The sequence below is a fragment of the Lontra canadensis genome, unplaced genomic scaffold (assembly GCF_010015895.1).
Source record: "Lontra canadensis isolate GAN:19392208 unplaced genomic scaffold, GSC_riverotter_1.0 scaffold130, whole genome shotgun sequence".
Classification (NCBI taxonomy): domain Eukaryota; kingdom Metazoa; phylum Chordata; class Mammalia; order Carnivora; family Mustelidae; genus Lontra; species Lontra canadensis.
The window spans coordinates 3,937,051-3,953,632 of NW_022631124.1; the positions used below are offsets into that span (position 1 = coordinate 3,937,051).

The 16,582-nt window shown below is 50.7% G+C and overlaps 1 protein-coding gene across 2 annotated transcripts in view; it reads left to right on the top strand.

Moving 5' to 3' along the window:
- The window catches only part of SH3RF3 (SH3 domain containing ring finger 3), a 368,261-nt gene extending 352,017 nt beyond the window's left edge, over window positions 1-16,244 (top strand). The window contains exons 9-10 of one of the 2 annotated variants that reach the window (XM_032842452.1): window positions 5,648-5,922; window positions 13,119-16,244. In XM_032842452.1, the coding sequence (XP_032698343.1) occupies window positions 5,648-5,922; window positions 13,119-13,287 (444 nt within the window). In that variant the 3' untranslated portion in view covers window positions 13,288-16,244. Of the gene's footprint in view, window positions 1-5,647; window positions 5,983-13,118 lie in introns of both variants that reach the window. The other variant, XM_032842451.1, reaches the window with a different exon arrangement.
- The last annotated feature ends 338 nt before the right edge of the window (window positions 16,245-16,582 follow it).

Genomic DNA, 16,582 nt, shown 5'->3' on the forward strand with positions numbered 1-16,582 from the left:
GTTTTATAGTTTTCCTATAATGAATGAACACCTTCAAATAACTCTTCTTTTGAATGTTATGTTTCCAGATGGTTCTTTCAAAGTAGGGTGTGACTTTATTTTAGAGTGTGTGTGTGTGTGTACACACATAAATTTTTTTAATACAACTCATAAGCTCTTCTCTCACATGATGATGCTCTGGTTATACGCTGAGGGAGGCTTTCAGAACTGCATGCGTATTTCGAGAGCCAGAACTTCCAGAATTACCTTATCCAGTACCTGCAGCCCTTAGCTCAAGCCTGTTCCTAGGCCTGCTGTGGCCTGTCTTGCTTGCTGAGCATTTTTTTTTTCACCCATGAACATTTATTGAGTGTCCGCATGTGCACAGCTTTGAACTTCGAGATCACAGAACGCACTGGGGAGGGAAGGGAAGAGAGAAGCAAGGGATGAGGTTTGGGGGAGGGTCCCCCGGGGTTCATAAGAAAGGTAGTACCTGCCGGAGCCGCAGATTGCGTCTCTCTGCAGAGAGGAATCATAAGCAGGGGTGGGAATTAAAGCCAGGCACCACGATGGCGATGAGGGGCAACCACTAAGGAAACATGCGGATTCTGGGTAAGTGTCCCTGCTGTTCCTGGCTCCAGCCAAGCCAGATGGCAGGAAGGGGACAGGGATTAGATGCTCAGGTGTCATACATCAGCCTGTGCCTCTGAGAGCGCGACCAGGGAGGCTGGCCCCACCTGGGAGCTGGTAGACAGCTCGGACCCTCAGCTTAGAATCAGCACACCCACGTAGGCCAACACCGCAAAGCACAGCTTTAAAATCCATGCCTGTTCCCCAGGCTGGGCATTTAGCAGGTGCTCAGCAAACCAGTTTCCTTGTTTGCTCAACTTCCCATGAAGCCAGTCTCTTCTCTGGATGTTGACAGCGCTATCTGTAGTCTCCTGACATCAGCAGGTTGACACGTGACCATTGGCTTGTAATTGATCCCTTCGCGGGTCCTGGATCAGAATCACTTTTTTTGGCCCCCATTTCAGACCTGCTTGGTTAGAATCTTTGAGGGTGGAGCCAACATTGACACTTTATCCAATTTCCTAGTTGGTTCTTTGTACCTGAAGTCGGAGAGCCAAGGGACCCCGTGTTGGCCTGTTGGGGTCTCTCAAGGCAAGATGAGGAGTCTCAGTGAGACACCTGCCTCAGGTGGAAGTGAAGTTGCTTTTATTCATTGAGCAAAAACATACTGGGAGCTAAGTAGGTGGTGGGTGTTTTGCAAAAACCTAAAAATAGCACATCATATAAACACATCATAAAAGCAGCCACACAATCAAGTATTTGTGACATGCATTCATATTTTAAAAAGGACTCTTCCATTTGTCATCTTAACAACCCGGTGTTGGCGGGGCCAGGACTCGGAGCCCGGCTTTCATGCCGCTGGCCTGGGCTGCCCCTGTGCTTCTGTCCTGTTCCAGGGGGAGAGGAAGGGGAGGGAGGCAGGCCTCGAGGGAGGGTTGCCTGCATGGGGTGCAGTGAAGGGCCTGGCAGAGGAGAAGGAGCATCCCATCACTCGTTTTGGAAAGATGAGGGCACATTTCTCTGCATGTGTGCCTTCCACATGCAGGACTTGTAAGAGGGAGGCGTTTTCTTCCCACACTTCAGACTGTTTGGGCCCCCCACAAGGCTGAAATGGCTGCACCATGGCCTGGGGATAGAAAGTGACCCTCCTGTGGAGAGGGGGATGGAGGCCACAGATGGAGGCAGTGGAATGCTGGCAAGAAACGGTATAGGACAGCAATGACTCTTCTAAAACATACCTACAACAACCCCAAAATTATAAGGGGGGTCACCATTCTCTGCTTCTGACCAGGCTCAGGAAATCCCTAATTTAGTTATTTTCCCAGGAGAAACCCAGGCAAATCCATCTTTCTTTTAACAAACTTCTAGTCCAGATTAACATGAAATTGTGCCCTCTAAAACTTTTCATTGCCTGTGGTGTTGCTCCTAAAATTGATCGGCAGGTCTGTTCCCACCACCATCAAAGTGCCCATCAGCGGATCCTTCCCTGCATCACTCAGAATAGGGTGACCGCCAGGGGGAGGGCTTGGAACATCTATGAATTCTGTGTGTGTGGTAATCGCCAGGTCACCAAATTCCACAGCAATTTGTAATAAATGAGTACTGGAGGCATTAGCAGAATTCTGTCATGGACAGCGGAGGAGAGGGTTTTCCAGTCATGATATCTGTGTTTGCCAAAGTCAAAATAAGAAAATCATCTGTCATATTCAATTGTGGAGAGCTGAGACAAGAATATTATCCATCACTTTCGTGCACCTCTTTCCAAACCACAGCTAAGGCCATACTTCCCCACAAACGCTCTAAGTGACCCAGTGGCTCTGTCTTCTCTTCCGCACAGCACACCCTATGGTGACGTGGCTCATCTGTCCCGAGACAGCACCTTGTAAAAGAGTGTCTATTGATCAAACCTCTTCTCTGCTCATGAGGCAGAAGGACACCACCCTAGGAGTCATAAGTGCTGTCGTGCTGGTTGACAGTTGGGTTGTGCCAGGTAGGGCTGTGGTTTCACCCCTGAAACTCTAAGAGGCAGCTCCCCACTTGCCCTGGTCACATCCTCATTCTGTCTCCTTCTGCTTTTATCACCTATGAAGCAGAGGCCAGGGACACGGCTCCGAATGTCGGTGAGATAATTGGATATAGTGGAGCCAGTGCTTGTCCCCAGGTGATGGGGGCAGTCACTGCGGAAAGGCTTTCCCACCTGGAGCCCTTTTGGCTGGGACTCTGGCCGGCATCTCTCATGGCAGGCGCTGCCCCACTGGGTGTGTGCCTCCTGACGCATGGATTGGTAGTGGAACCCCGTGCCCGTGGAGCGTCTGATAGTCCAGGGTCATGGCCTAGAGGGCTTGTCCCTGCACTGAGGTCCACCCTGTCAAACTGCTCCCCGTGTGTTTGCTTCACACTGGGTCCTGGGAGCCCACTGGCCTACCACTACGACCAGCCTACGACAGTCCCCTCAGGGACGGCAGCCAGGGCAGGCAGTGGCTCCTCCCGCCTCCAGGCGCTGGTGGGGCTGCCAATCCTGTGCACACCCTGCATAATTTTATGTCACTGTATGTGTATTCTATGTGTACTTAAGCAATTAAATTACTTTAACTGGTCACCTTCAGCTTCACCCTGCCACAGGGTTAGTGACTAGAATGTGAGCATTTGATAGCGGATAGCTTTTGTGATGCCTGGCCTGGCAGGGTCTGGGTGTTTTGTCTGGATGTCCACCTGGCACCCAGTGGTCAGGCTTCAGTGGTCAGGCTCACCCTTCCGCAGCCCCCAGAGGGCCATGAACCATCAGACGCCACCCCACACGCCTACACAGTGTCCCACCTCCAGTGCCCTCCCCTTCATAACCTCAGGTTAGGAGACTATCATTGTGAGAAGCAGACACACCTAGCCAGCTGTGCGCACCTCTCCGTGGCCATGGCCTTGGCTGTGGCGGTAGCAGTGGCCTCAGAGCCCCAGCTACTTGGGAGACAAGGACGCCTCTGAGCCAGCTCTGTGGCGCTCCCTCGTGGCCAAACTCATGAAGTTCTCCCAAGTGTGTCACCACTTTGTGGATGTGGAAGCAGGACAGGGCTGGGGCGACATGAACAGACAGGGGTTGCCCTTCACTGTGTTACCCCAAACCCACCTGCTCCCCACTAGCCTGGGGCTCACCCATACTCGCCATTCCTCACCAGGGAGAGTATCCAGGACATCTACTTCCATTCTTTCTATCAACATCCATACTAAGAGTAGAGAAAAACATACAGACTTGATCATACTAAGGTGTTACTGGCTTAGCTTAAGGATATGCACATCCCTGGATATGTGCATTTTAAGAATATTTCGGGACCACTTAGCCCGCCCTCCCGCAGAAGCCTCTAACCATGCAGACAAGTAGGTTGGGAAAAGGAAATCCTCCGTCAAGCCCACCTCAAGGTCTGCTCAGCCCTGTGATCAAAGCAGTTTCTGATGGTCATTGCGGACTCAGTGGCTATAGCTTCAGCCTTCCTTGTGCTGCCGCTGTCCTATACCATACGCCTATACCCCCTGCCACCTGATTTCCACTGAACATTAGAAAACTAAACTCTTGGGGTCCATGGGTGGCTCAGTTGGTTAGGTATCTGCCTTTGGCTCAGGTCATGATCTCAAGGGTCCCAAGTCCCAAGTCGGGCTCCTGCTCATGGGCAGTCCATTTGTCCCTCTGCCCCCCAACCCCACTCGTGCATGCTCTCTCTCAAGTGCTCTTTCTCTCGAATAAATAAAATCTTTTAAAAAAAGAAAATTCGAGGAAGACCATAAAGATGGTCAAATCCCAGAGCAAAGGTGTTGTTCTAAAAGCACTTCTGCATGCACACACTTTCTCTTTCACACACGTACCTCACTCATTGGCAATGGTTCACTCTTGCTTCCGTGCTTCCATGTAATCAGCACATGCTGAAGCTGACATGCCCATTCACTAACAGTGATATGCGGAATTCAAGGCAGACATGGTGGCTGGTCCTGGCCACCCGAGGGCATTGCCCAGATCCTTCTCTAGGTCTGTGTCGCCACCCCAGCCTGTCTCTGTTTTTTATTGAGAGCTTGCTTTAAGCCCCTAGGATGCCCCTTCAGTGCAAAAGGAATACTGAGCAGGGCCCCCAGGGGAGACTCACGGTCCTGCCAGCAGGTGGCTTTGCAGGGCACTGTGCAGAGTCCTCCAGGGGAACTGGGAGTAAGCTGAAGCAGGAGAGCAGTCTGCACATCCTAGGGGGACAGCATATTGATGGCCCCATGATTATAAGGGCAGATCCTCCTGATTATGTCACAGGTTTTGTATGTGAAGAGCCATGACCTGCTAGCTGTCACATCCCATAACAGCCCTTTCTCTTAAGATAAGGAAGCCACCTGCTGGGGCGAGAGGTATTATCAGGATGTTTCCCACTGAGGGAATTCACCGAGAGAGAAGTCACCCTCACTGGGGAGCTGCCCTGGGCTCTGGGACAAGCGGTCCTTCCCACCTGCAAAGAACTTTCTCAGGGAATCTATGCGGTGTACACACACACACACACACACACACACACACACACTGCCGGTTTCCTGTGTGGTACAAAGAAATCTGCGCAGAGAAGAGTTTGCCTACAGCGCTGCCCAGGGTTTCCAAACAAAGATGCGTCCAGGCTACATGGGCTCTGGTTCTATAAACCGGTTGAAGGAGCTAATCTCAGGAAGCCTGAAATAGAGTCATTTCAATCCCCTCTTGGGTAAAAAGAAGCAAATTATGTTGACTGCTGGCTCCTTCATCACAGCAATTGAATTGCCCATCTGGAATGGTCCTGTGATGGCGAGGGGGGTGTGTTGTCAGGAAGGCCCCCCCTGCCGACAGCATCGTTTCCTGGGAGTAGTGCCTTCTGGCCTGTCTCTGGGCCTCCTGGGTCCATTCTGGTCACTTGTACCAGGTTTGGGAAAGAAAGGAAAACAAGAGTTGGAGAAACTTTCAGTCTTAGCTCTGTTTTCTTCCTCTAACCAGCTTTACAAGATTTGTTTAAAGTTTCTAAATAAGATTATACTTCCCTCCTCACTTGTCAACAGAAAAGGCATTTAGGAGTGTTAACCCACAGGATTTCAATTCTGTGTGTCTTTCCAGAAAGAGAAGAAGAGTGGGCTGCTGAAGCTTCTCGCTGGGGCATCCACCAAGAAGAAATCTCGCTCCCCACCATCCATCTCTCCAACTCACGACTCCCAGGTGGCAGTGGACACCTCACTCCAGGGTGCAGTGGGGCCCGAAGTGTCCTCACTGTCCATCCACGGCAGGGCAGGGTCCTGCCCCATAGAGAGCGAGATGCAGGGTGCCGTGGGCATGGAACCGCTGCACAGAAAGGCGGGCTCCTTGGATCTGAACTTCTCCTCATCCCCCTCCAGGCAAGCATCTCTCTCCATGGCTGCCATCCGTCCCGAACCCAAGCCTTTGTCCAGGGAGAGGTAAGGGGGGAGGGTGGGCTCACGTCCTCTGGCACCTTGGTGTGGGCTGGTCTCTGAGATTAGAGCCATTGACGGAAAGAGTGACAAAGGGGCTTTTCTGTGGAATAAATTTACCCAACATCCCTCTTACCACATCTACTCCTGAGCCTGGGTCCTGAGCTTGGCTGGTGAGCATCAGATAAAACACATTTGGGAATGAAGGGGAGCATATTTCATGTTCTGAATCCACCTGGATCCTGAGTTCGGGATTTGCAAGGGATTCATTAGGACATTTGGCAGAACCGATGGGGTACTGAGCCCAAAGAGAGCGATGATGTTAGTGAGGAACTACACCCCCTCAACCCTGTGGAAACCTGGAGTGTCCTACCCTGGAAGCCAGCTACGACATCTTAAAGTTATAAAACATTACCCCCAAATTGGCTTCAAGGTTTATAGCCTGTTGGGTTGAACCATACAAAATTGCCAGTATTCACTGTTTTTTTACCAAAACCAGAAATGTCACAGTTAAGCTTAGAGTTTTACAGAGCAATGAACAATCTACGGAGTGAGGGCCTCAGGTGCTTGAACTTTACAAGGGGTCGGAAACTGGTGTCCTGCTCAGTGGATGGGCCCATTTGAGGTAGTCCTTCAAGAGCTTCGAATAAGGGTTGGAAGGCACTGCAGGGAGAGAGGATGGTGTCAAATTAAGACAGTGGGGAAGTACTCTTTCCCTTCTAAGTGGCTTCTTGTTGGAACACTGCTTAAATAGTAAAAATGTGAGCAGTCTCCTGAGAGAGCAAACTTGGCGTTTCTGTCAGAATTCCCCTCCCCTCAGCCACACTGACTGACGGCCAGCCCTTTCCCGTGTCTCCCGGTGCTTGAAGCCTGAGAAGGCCACCACTGTCCTGAGCACCCACTAACCTCCAGCACCAAGGCAAGGCTAGCTGAGGTTCTATCTAAATGGGGGATGACATAACTTTTCTGTCAAGGCCCAGGTGGGAAATTCCACAGACGTCGTAGGTCATAAGGTCTCTGTCGCAACTACTCAGCTCTGCCATGACAGCGTGAAGGCAGCCATAGACAACATAGAAATGACGGGTGTGGGTATTCCAGTAAAACTCCACTACAGACACCAAAATTTAAATTTCATGTGATTTTCTTGTGTCACGAAATAGTCTTATTTTGATTTGGTTTTCAGCCATTTAAAAAAGTAAAAGTATGTTTTGTTCTCAGACCACACAAACCAGCCACAGGCCAGTTTGCCAAGACATACCCAGACGATGGGCTTTAGGGCTGGGCTGATGCTGTGGTACTGAGATCCAGGGCATGGAGAGGACAATCTCCCCAGGTGGCGGAGCGACAGCGTGAGCTTGGTATGGATTTCTGGTAAACAGTTGTAGTGTAAGTCCGCATTTAGAATGATAGCTAGCGTTTGGGGAGTGACATTCAGACACTCAACAACCAGCATGGATTCCAGCCGTAAATACCTACCACAGCCACGCTGTGCATCAGCTTACCATCTGCTGGCATTGTTCTAGGTGCCTTGTGTGTGTTACCTCAGTCCTTGCAAGAACCCTTCAAATTCAGTATCCCATCTTATAGCTGAGGAAACAGAGGTTATTCACAGGCTAAGCCACTTGCTCAAGATCACACAGCAAGTTAGCTGCTAAGCCAGTGATTGAAGTGAGGGCTTTCCAACCACGGAGCCTGGGCTCTGAACCGCTTTGAGGAGCATGGTCAGCAGTCGTGCCAATGTAGTTTGCCCACCAAGGGATCTGGGTGTCTCTGGTCTTCAGACACTATGGACCATGTCACAGCCCTGCCAGGAAGGATATTAGCATATGCTTCGGGGTCCTTCACAGTTGGTCACCACCCCCTGTGTACTCAACATACAACTATCGTTCAGACTCACTCAGTGCAGGACCCGTTGGCATAACGTGCCTCCCCTACAGCAAATCCCCAGGCCCTGAGGAGACTGAGTTCACACCTTACCACACCACACCTGATACCACACCACACACACAGACAAAAACACACACATCACACACCCGATACCACAACACACACACGTACTACACACATGCACACACACACTGAAACACACACATCACACACCTGATACCACAACACACATGCACAGGACACACACACCACACACACTCCACCACACCTGATACCACACCACACACACATACTGCACACATGTACACATGTACCCCCAAACACACACATCACACACGTGAGACCACACCACACATATACGTATACCACACACATGCACACACGTATACCTCTAAACACAAACACAACACACACTCACCACACCTGACACCATACCACACACACACACCCCACACCACACACATACACACATGCACCACACATACCTCAGACACATCTCACACCAATACCACATTCACACAATTTCTCTTTCTTCCTCTACTTCCCTCCAGGGAGCCTCCTCCAACTTTGTGTAGTGCTTTCATGTCAGAACCTTCTTCCTTCCACAAGACCAACCCCCAGCTGCCTGTGATTTCTGAATGTGGTTCCCTGTCCCTTTGCCTCAGGTCACGATGTTGGTGACTCCTGAGAGTGACAGACCTAGATATTTCAAAGCTGCTCATATTTCCCCTAGGTTTCTATTCTCCTCAGATCCTTCTACTTCCAGACTCCTTCATAAAAGGTCTTAAAAGACCCTATTCTAAAAAATCATGGGAGTCTATGATTAACTAGAAAGTTCAGAGAATTACTCTCATTCTGTGAATATTCCATCTAATCAGGGCTTATTGTACCCAGAGACTCTTGGCACCCTGCTTGTCCCCAGCATGCTGTGCAGCTCATTAGTGATGAGAGTTTTCAAAATACAGCCTGAAACCAAACTACTGCCTAATGAGCCCCCAGATGCCCCCTTCCCTCACCCTGTGCAGCCCGTCAGCTGCCTGGTGTCCTGGAGAGCCCCAGCAAGTTGGAGCGAGGGTTTAACAAAGGAAAGGCTTGGTCTCTGAGCTGAGGCAGCTCCAGAAGGCACTTGGCCTAGGACCCTGCAGGCTCGTGAATAAGACTTAGCTCGCAGCTGGAGGGTAGCAGCCCTAGCAAGACTCGCCTCTCTAGAGGCCCCGGCATTTGCTCCACAGGCCACAGGGCTGCCGGGAGCCAGCTGTGTGCAAGGCCACTTTACAGGCTCAAAGGTGGGAGAAAGGCAAAGGGCAGCTGGCGCTCAGATTCCAGGAGGTTTCTACCACCAGCGTGCTGAGGAAGGGGCCTCTCTCACCTTGAGCGGAGCAGCTGGACGATGGCTGCTGCATGTCTGGGGTGTCGCCCATGTCCATACTCCCTCGGATCTCTCCATTCCCTCCAGAGGATTTGGGGGGACACTGGGAGCTGCTCTCCACACTGCTCACAGAGGAAGGAAGTTTGGGCTGGAGTGAGGCCTCCCAGTGGAGTGAACCATGGAGAACATCCCCCAGGCCCACCAGGCCAGGCCTGCAAGTCAGCTCACTTAGTGGCAGGCCCAGCTCTCAGGAGACCTGTAGGAGCCAAGCCCATAGGCCTAATGTGTAAACCAGAGTGCCCATCACTATCCCTTCCTTGGGACCCTAATCTTCGGCCATCTGGATATATTAAGTCCTATAGACAGTGTGTGCAGGGAGCCACATTTCTGGAAGGTACCCGGGGAACACAGAAGAACACTGTAGTTACGGGACCCAGTAACACTGTCCAATGCCCCGGCTCCCTGGCAGGGATATACCAACCCTGGGCAAGTGCGTTGGAGTTCTTAGGCCAGCCACCCCAGCACCCGTCCTCTGGATGCCTGCCTCCCAGCTCTCTTACATCTTGGGGAAGTTGCAGAGTAGCTCTGAGAGATAGGTGCACTGACCACTTACCAGCCAGTTCACCCAAATAGGTGTTTTCATTTCTTCGAGTCCCCGTTCCCCTATCTACAAACTAGGGATATACCTATCTGATAGTTATAATATTTGTAAAACACAGAGATCAATACCTGGGAAAGTATGAATGCATGAAAAAGAACATTAATAATATTGGAAATGATGTATGTAATACTGTGAAATGCTGTGACCTTTAGAAGAATGATCTGATGATGCCCCCGGTGCTGCCTGTCACCTCCTCCCCAACCTTTGATTGGCAATGTCGTTTTGCCCACATCTTCACACACACCATGTATTTATCCTCCTCTCTTACCGGCCTGTGAGTTGTTTGGTTTTGTTAGGATTTAAAAGGTTTTTGGCTTTGGTCTATTGTGTGTCATGGTAGGCAGAGTAATGGCTTCCCAAAGATGTCTATGCTGTACTCTGCAAAACCATGGCTTCGAGGCCTCACATAGTCTCAAGGAATGAAAGCTGCAGGCGGAACAAAGGTTGCTAACCAGCTAACTCTAAAATTGAGAGATTATCCTGGATTATCTGGCTGGGCTCAGTGTGACCACAGAGTCCTTGTAAGTAAGAAAGGAAGGCAGCAGAGAGGGTCAAGGTGATGCGGTGTGAGGACTCAAGCAGCGTTGCTGGCTTTGAAGACGCAGGAGGGAGTGTCCAACCAGGAATGTAGGCAGCCTCCAGGAGTGCCTTCCCCCTAGAGCCTCCGGAAGGAGTGCAGCCTGGGAGATGATATCGGATGTCTGACTTGAAGAACTGTGAGTAAGAAATTTGTGCTGAGTTATGCCACCAAGTTTGTAGAAATTTGTTACAGCAGCAATAGGCAACTAATACATGTGTTGCTATCAGAGTTTAGTGTTTAGGATACAGACATATGCTTATTTCCAAGAGCCTAGAGGGACGCTTCTCTGCGATGAGCACATTCTGCCAGCTTGGGGATCACACGTGCTCAACAGCACTGAAGAAAGTGCTCTGAAGAGCCTGGCACTCATTGGCCCCCCTTAGGACCCCCGTTGTCAGGAGGGGGGCAGATGAGACAGGAGGAAGACACGTCACCCCTCACATGTGATGCTAATTGCAATAAGCAATGGTAGGAATTCATACTGATCTTGAGCCTTCTGATTTCCTGAGTTTTATGTCTGAAAATTATCTGTGGTTAACATAACCTTAACACAGTACAGGGAAGTAAGTCTCTTCTGATCTATGACGCCGCAGTCATAACACGAGAGTTACACTGTCCTTAACTGTTCATTTGGCCCTTTGTGTCTATAACAGGGAGTATCAGTTACTTTCATGCAGCCGGAAAAATAGCTCTGAGTCTTGGAATGATCTGGACAGGAACGTTAACTGCTCAACTCTTATACAAAAGGCCCACATCATCCATCTGGGCTCATTAAGTCATTGAATTGCTCAGAAGCACCAAATTACTTTTTTTCTAGCAAATTACATTTTCAGAGTTGCTTGTTGCTTCACATCTGGCAGTGGAGGCAAAAGCCAAAACTTGTGTTTGAAGTCTGAGAAATCATCTCACTCTTTGCCTTTTCTTCCTCGGGGAAGAGAAGGAGGCAGGTGTTTGACAAAGAGGTGGAGGGTGGCAGAGAGCCACAGGGAGGGTCAGCACTGGTCTTTGAGGTTGTGCACACAGCCTGGGGGCCGGAGGTGTGGGAATTGAGCAGCCTGTGCGGCACTGGGCAATCTCATGGATCTCACAGACACAGAAGCCATCTGTCCTTTGGGGAGTGGCTGCAGGCTCCTGTTTGTAGAGATTCTGGGCTGGGAGGAGGGTGAGAGGCATACTGTCCTTTCTCTCCTCCTTTATAACCCCAAAGCCAGCTTCTGAAGCCCAGGGACAGCAGTGAGAATGGGCCTGACCCTCCCACACCTACAGCCGTTCTGAAGCACTTAGGTTGCCTGGCTGGACCTGCTCCCTCAGTAGCAGGAGCCCCCTGCTTACCTGCCAAGTTAGTCTCAAGAGCCACCTTGCTCTCTGCCCCCTGCTCTCAAAGCCTGGAACAAGCTGGGGCTGGGAGCTTCCAGAGAGGGGCCTGGGTATTCTCTGCCTATGCATCGTCCCCACCGTCTCCAGGGCACCAACCCCAGCTGCCCCAAACGATGGCTTTCCTATCCTGACCCCGAGGGGCTAGCGCCCAGGCCCTCCGCACAGGTGGCTGAAAAATGAAGACTCGCTCAGCACTTTGACCTTGACTCTCAGACGGCAGCAAGCAAACATTGACCCCTAGAACATGTTGAAAACCCACACTCCTGGACCCATTCCACAGAGATTCATCAGTAGGTCCAGGACAGAGCCAGGAATCTGACCCGGGGTCATGAAGTCCACGGCCACACTTTAAGAAATGCTTTTGTTTTATAATGTTCTGGTTCCTCCCAAGCCAAAATATACAGGTCAGAGACTCCGCATAGAGAGCCCCTTGACTGACCTCAGGACAGCCAGCTGCAGGGACACCTGGATGACCTCCTTCAGGGGCCATATGTGTGGCTGTGGCTAATGGGGAGGCCGGACCCAGGGGACAGGCCTTCATAGCCCAGGATGACTGAGAGTGAAGGAGCATCCCCTCCTTGTCTCTTCAGCCAGTGAGCCAGGACCACAGCCCAGGCATTGCCAGGAAGGAGAGAGCAGCAGGACAGTGCCTCCCGGGGGTGGCCCCTCTAGACCAGCTCAAGCCCTGGGTCTCTGAGGCCCAGCATCACCCACCAACCCTCCAGTCCATGGCTCCTCCCCAGCTCATTTCCTATTCGTGGGTGACCCAATCCCTGGAGGCCATCGGTCATTCTGCACCTGGGCCCCTAGTCTGGCTGACATTCCTTTCCTGTGGCCGGTGGCAGGCAGCAGGAGCTGCAGTGTACTTTCTGGTCTGGGATGAGGGGCTGTTTGCTGGGTGGTGGCTGCAGAGCTGCAGGTCTGCCCAGCTCCCACCAGCAGCAGAGGCTGCCTTCCTCCAGCTGCAGCTCCCCCAAGGAGGCCACGGTCCCAGATGGGCTGGAAGGAGGGACGGCATTTCAGGCAGAAAGCATAGATCGGGGTCCAAAAGGACAACATGGGGAATTTTTTTTAATTTTAATAAAAAAATGAAAAGGTTGTATAAAAATTAAAATCGAGGTAGAGATTTTTAAAAGTGGGGGAAGTAGCCCCAAGTTATAATAATTTACACCGGATGGAAAAGGAAAGGCAGAGTGAAGAGCAGGCCCTGGGGGTCGTCCTCCAGCCTAAGGTCAGTCTCACCCGATGTGGTGTCTGTTTCCCCCCAGGTACCGCGTGGTGGTCTCGTATCCTCCCCAGAGCGAGGCGGAGATTGAGCTGAAGGAAGGCGACATAGTCTTTGTGCACAAGAAGCGAGAAGATGGCTGGTACAAGGGGACCCTGCAGAGGAACGGCCGCACCGGCCTCTTCCCGGGCAGCTTTGTGGAGAGTTTCTGAGGACACACTCCCCATGCCCCACTCCCCAGGCACAAAGGCTCCCCGGGATCCCCAGGGGGCAAAGAGAGGCAGTCAAGGCCATCGAGGGCCCCAGGTCCCTTTCGAGGCTCCTGGTGAGGCCACCCTGGACAGGGATGGGAGCTGGGGGATGTGGAGGTTGTGCCTTCGCCCACAACCACCCACCAGGAATGCACCTTGGGGTTGTTCTCCCACAAAATGCTTCCCTCTCATAAACTCTAAAGAAATACCTTTGAAAAGAGAAGATGCTGATGCGGGTTGATCGGCTCTGTGAGGGACTGCTAAGCCGCAGCCTTCTTATTTGTTGTCCCTGCAAGCCTGGGCGCTGCGGAAGGGCTGCAGGGCTTGGATGGCAGGCACCGGGTCCTGGGCAGCGGCAGAAGGTCTGAGGGCTGCCCCGGGCTGCTTGTGGGGGGTCCAGATTGCTCCATCACCTCTCTATATACCTCAGTCACCTGCCACCTGGCCACTCAGCAGGGGTGTTTCTGGCCCGGGGCTGTGGCCGGGTCGCCAGAGTCCCCCAGGCAACCCTGCACGCAGCTCCTGCAGGAGGCGTGAGATCGCACTTGGCTTTGTTTCCTACCCATATTATAAGCCACACATTTCATTTTGCCACCACTGTCCCTTTGCATTGCTTCTTTCTTACAACATCTTTTTAAAGTAAAGCTGTCAGACTTTCTATATTTCTAATAGGTCATACATTGCCTATTTTTCATACATCTGGTGCTGCCTTTTTGTAAACCAGTAATGACTTGGTTGAGCTTGAAAGAAAAAAAATGTCTTAGCTGATATCAAGTGGGCAGAATTTTTATACATACCATATGAATTTTGGAAAACTCTGAAAAGCCCACGTACTCAACATCAGTGTTGGCTACTGCTCCACGGAGAAGAGGGAATCCATTTAAGTGGCTGGAGGGAGTTTGGAAAAAGTCAAATTCCTTAAACCCTTACCAAGCCCCATGCTATGTCTAGACAGTGATAATTATTATTCAAGAACTGGAACCATTTCAAGGAAGGGTCACTATAATTGCCTTGTGTGTGGCAGTAAAAAGAACATGAAGGTCAACCCCAGTCTAGGAAGGCAGAATTTTCCTTTTATTGCTTTAGGGAAAAGGACTACAATTAGCATTATCAAGATATGATTTCTTGGTACTGAAGCAGTTTTTAACCACAGTTCAGATTTACCACCTTGTGACAGTTCTTTTTTTTTTTTTTTTTAAATAAGTGTTTCCCTATCAGGCAGTACAAATGTTGGTCTAGAGGCTGGAAGTACAATGAGGAGAAAGGGATTTGAGGCATTGCTGCAGACTGGCAGAATCCAAGGGAGCCAGGAGGAGAGAGAGAAGGGGCACCTTTGATCCTAGGACCTTGCCCTGGATGGGGTCCATCAAGGCCTCTTCCTGAGCCCAGCAACCCAGACCTCCCACAGACACAGACGGGAGAAGCCCTGTCATCAGGCCATCTCGTTCTCCAGAAAGTCAGACCTTAAGAATACATTCCTATCAGCTCAAAGTCACAATTGATAAGCCCCTTCTCTCTATTTTTACAAAACCACTCAGGTTTAAATTAGGCAGACTAAATTAGCCTTTGGTAACATAGCATCGCCTGATTTTCAAAGATGCAACAAAATCCAGAAACGTATTCCCTCATATGATGTGATGCCTTTGAAATATGAAGCACTTATTTTCAGAGTTCCTATTTGGGGCTGTGACTTGGCTATTTGTTACCACCCGGTGGTCACCACGAGGGTGGGATCATGCCTCAACAAAGGCTCTTCCCCTCTCTCCAGATGATCATAGATTTAATAGACTTGAGAAATTGTTCTGAATCAAAGAAAGACAAAATCCTGCTTAAACCCAGGGAGCTCTGTACATGAGTTAATGACAACCAGAAGGTATCCATTTGCCATTGATGCCAGATTAGTTGCCTGACATGCACAAAAATCACATGCGTGTTTAAAATCACGCCATCACCAAAAATGTGCATGGATGAAGGTGCTGAGACACGTGTGCCCCTGGGGAGACCAGAACCAGCAAATCCCCAGATAATAAGGAAAGTTTTTTTTTTTTTTTTTTTTTAAATGAAGGCAGTTACCAAGCAACGAAACAGACTAACTTGGACCTTCTTTCCTCTCCCAGCCACCGCCCACACGATGCTTGTGGTAGGTAGGAATCGCTGAACAGCCTAGGGACTGTGGGCGAGGCAGCAGCCCACCAGGGCCCAGCACCCACTCACAGCAGAGAGCTGGGGCTGGTGGCCAGTGCCTTTGCAAGGCATCAGCTGACCCCTCTTGGGGCAGAGTTGGGGCAGGCATTGGCATGACCTCAGGAAGGAAGCAATGCCATAGGCCAGCCATCATGCTCTGGGCTGTTTTCAAACACATTTAGCCAAATCCATTGGCCTTCATGACCGTTTAGCCCACAGACAAGAGAAAAGGCAGAATTAGACCCTTTGGGCCAACTTGTTCTAAATAACCAACTCATTTTGGCTACTAAGATGAAACCAACACCTTGTCTGAATGCTCACATTCTACCCTGGCCCAGCAACTTAGACATCTTGGTTATCAGTGGCATTTGGCAGCCAAGGTGACTTGCTTTGAGGAATGCAGTAGAGTTCATAGCCACTACCAAGGTCAGTAGACACTGAAGTGACAGGGACATCTGGTCCACCAAAGAGCCTCAGAAGTGGAGTGGGGACACAGTGGGCAGGCAATTCCCTGGCAGCCTCACCGTGTGAATGCCAGGCTCTGGCACCCCAAACAAGCTCAGCTGCCTGGCTGGGAAGTTCTTTGTACTTTGCACAGTTCACACACACACACACACACACACACTAATGTTTTTGTTACACACAAATGTCAGCGTGTGATTTTGGAAGAATTGACAGTGATGACAAACTATGATGCCTGTGTTTCTGAGTCTTTAAATAAAAATGAACATGGAGAGGCCTTGTGTCTGGATGATGTGAGTAGTGAGGTTGGGGGCAGAGGCTGAGTGAGCCCAAGCAGAAATGTCCAAGTGGGTAGGAGCATGAGGGGGCAGGTGCCACACAGCATCCCTGCAGGCCAGCATGTTGACTCACACACCCACCACCGCAGAATGCTTCCATGTGGGGTGCACAGGGTGGTTGGCCATTAAGGATACTGGGAATGTCAAGACTGCCATATCCAGCACATGCCAGAGAGCCACTGGCTGGGCAGTAAGGATTGAGCTGGTGAGTGTGCAGGACCATTAGCTCTCCTCCAGTGGCTCATTTGCCTAGAAAGTAGAGCGACTTTTTC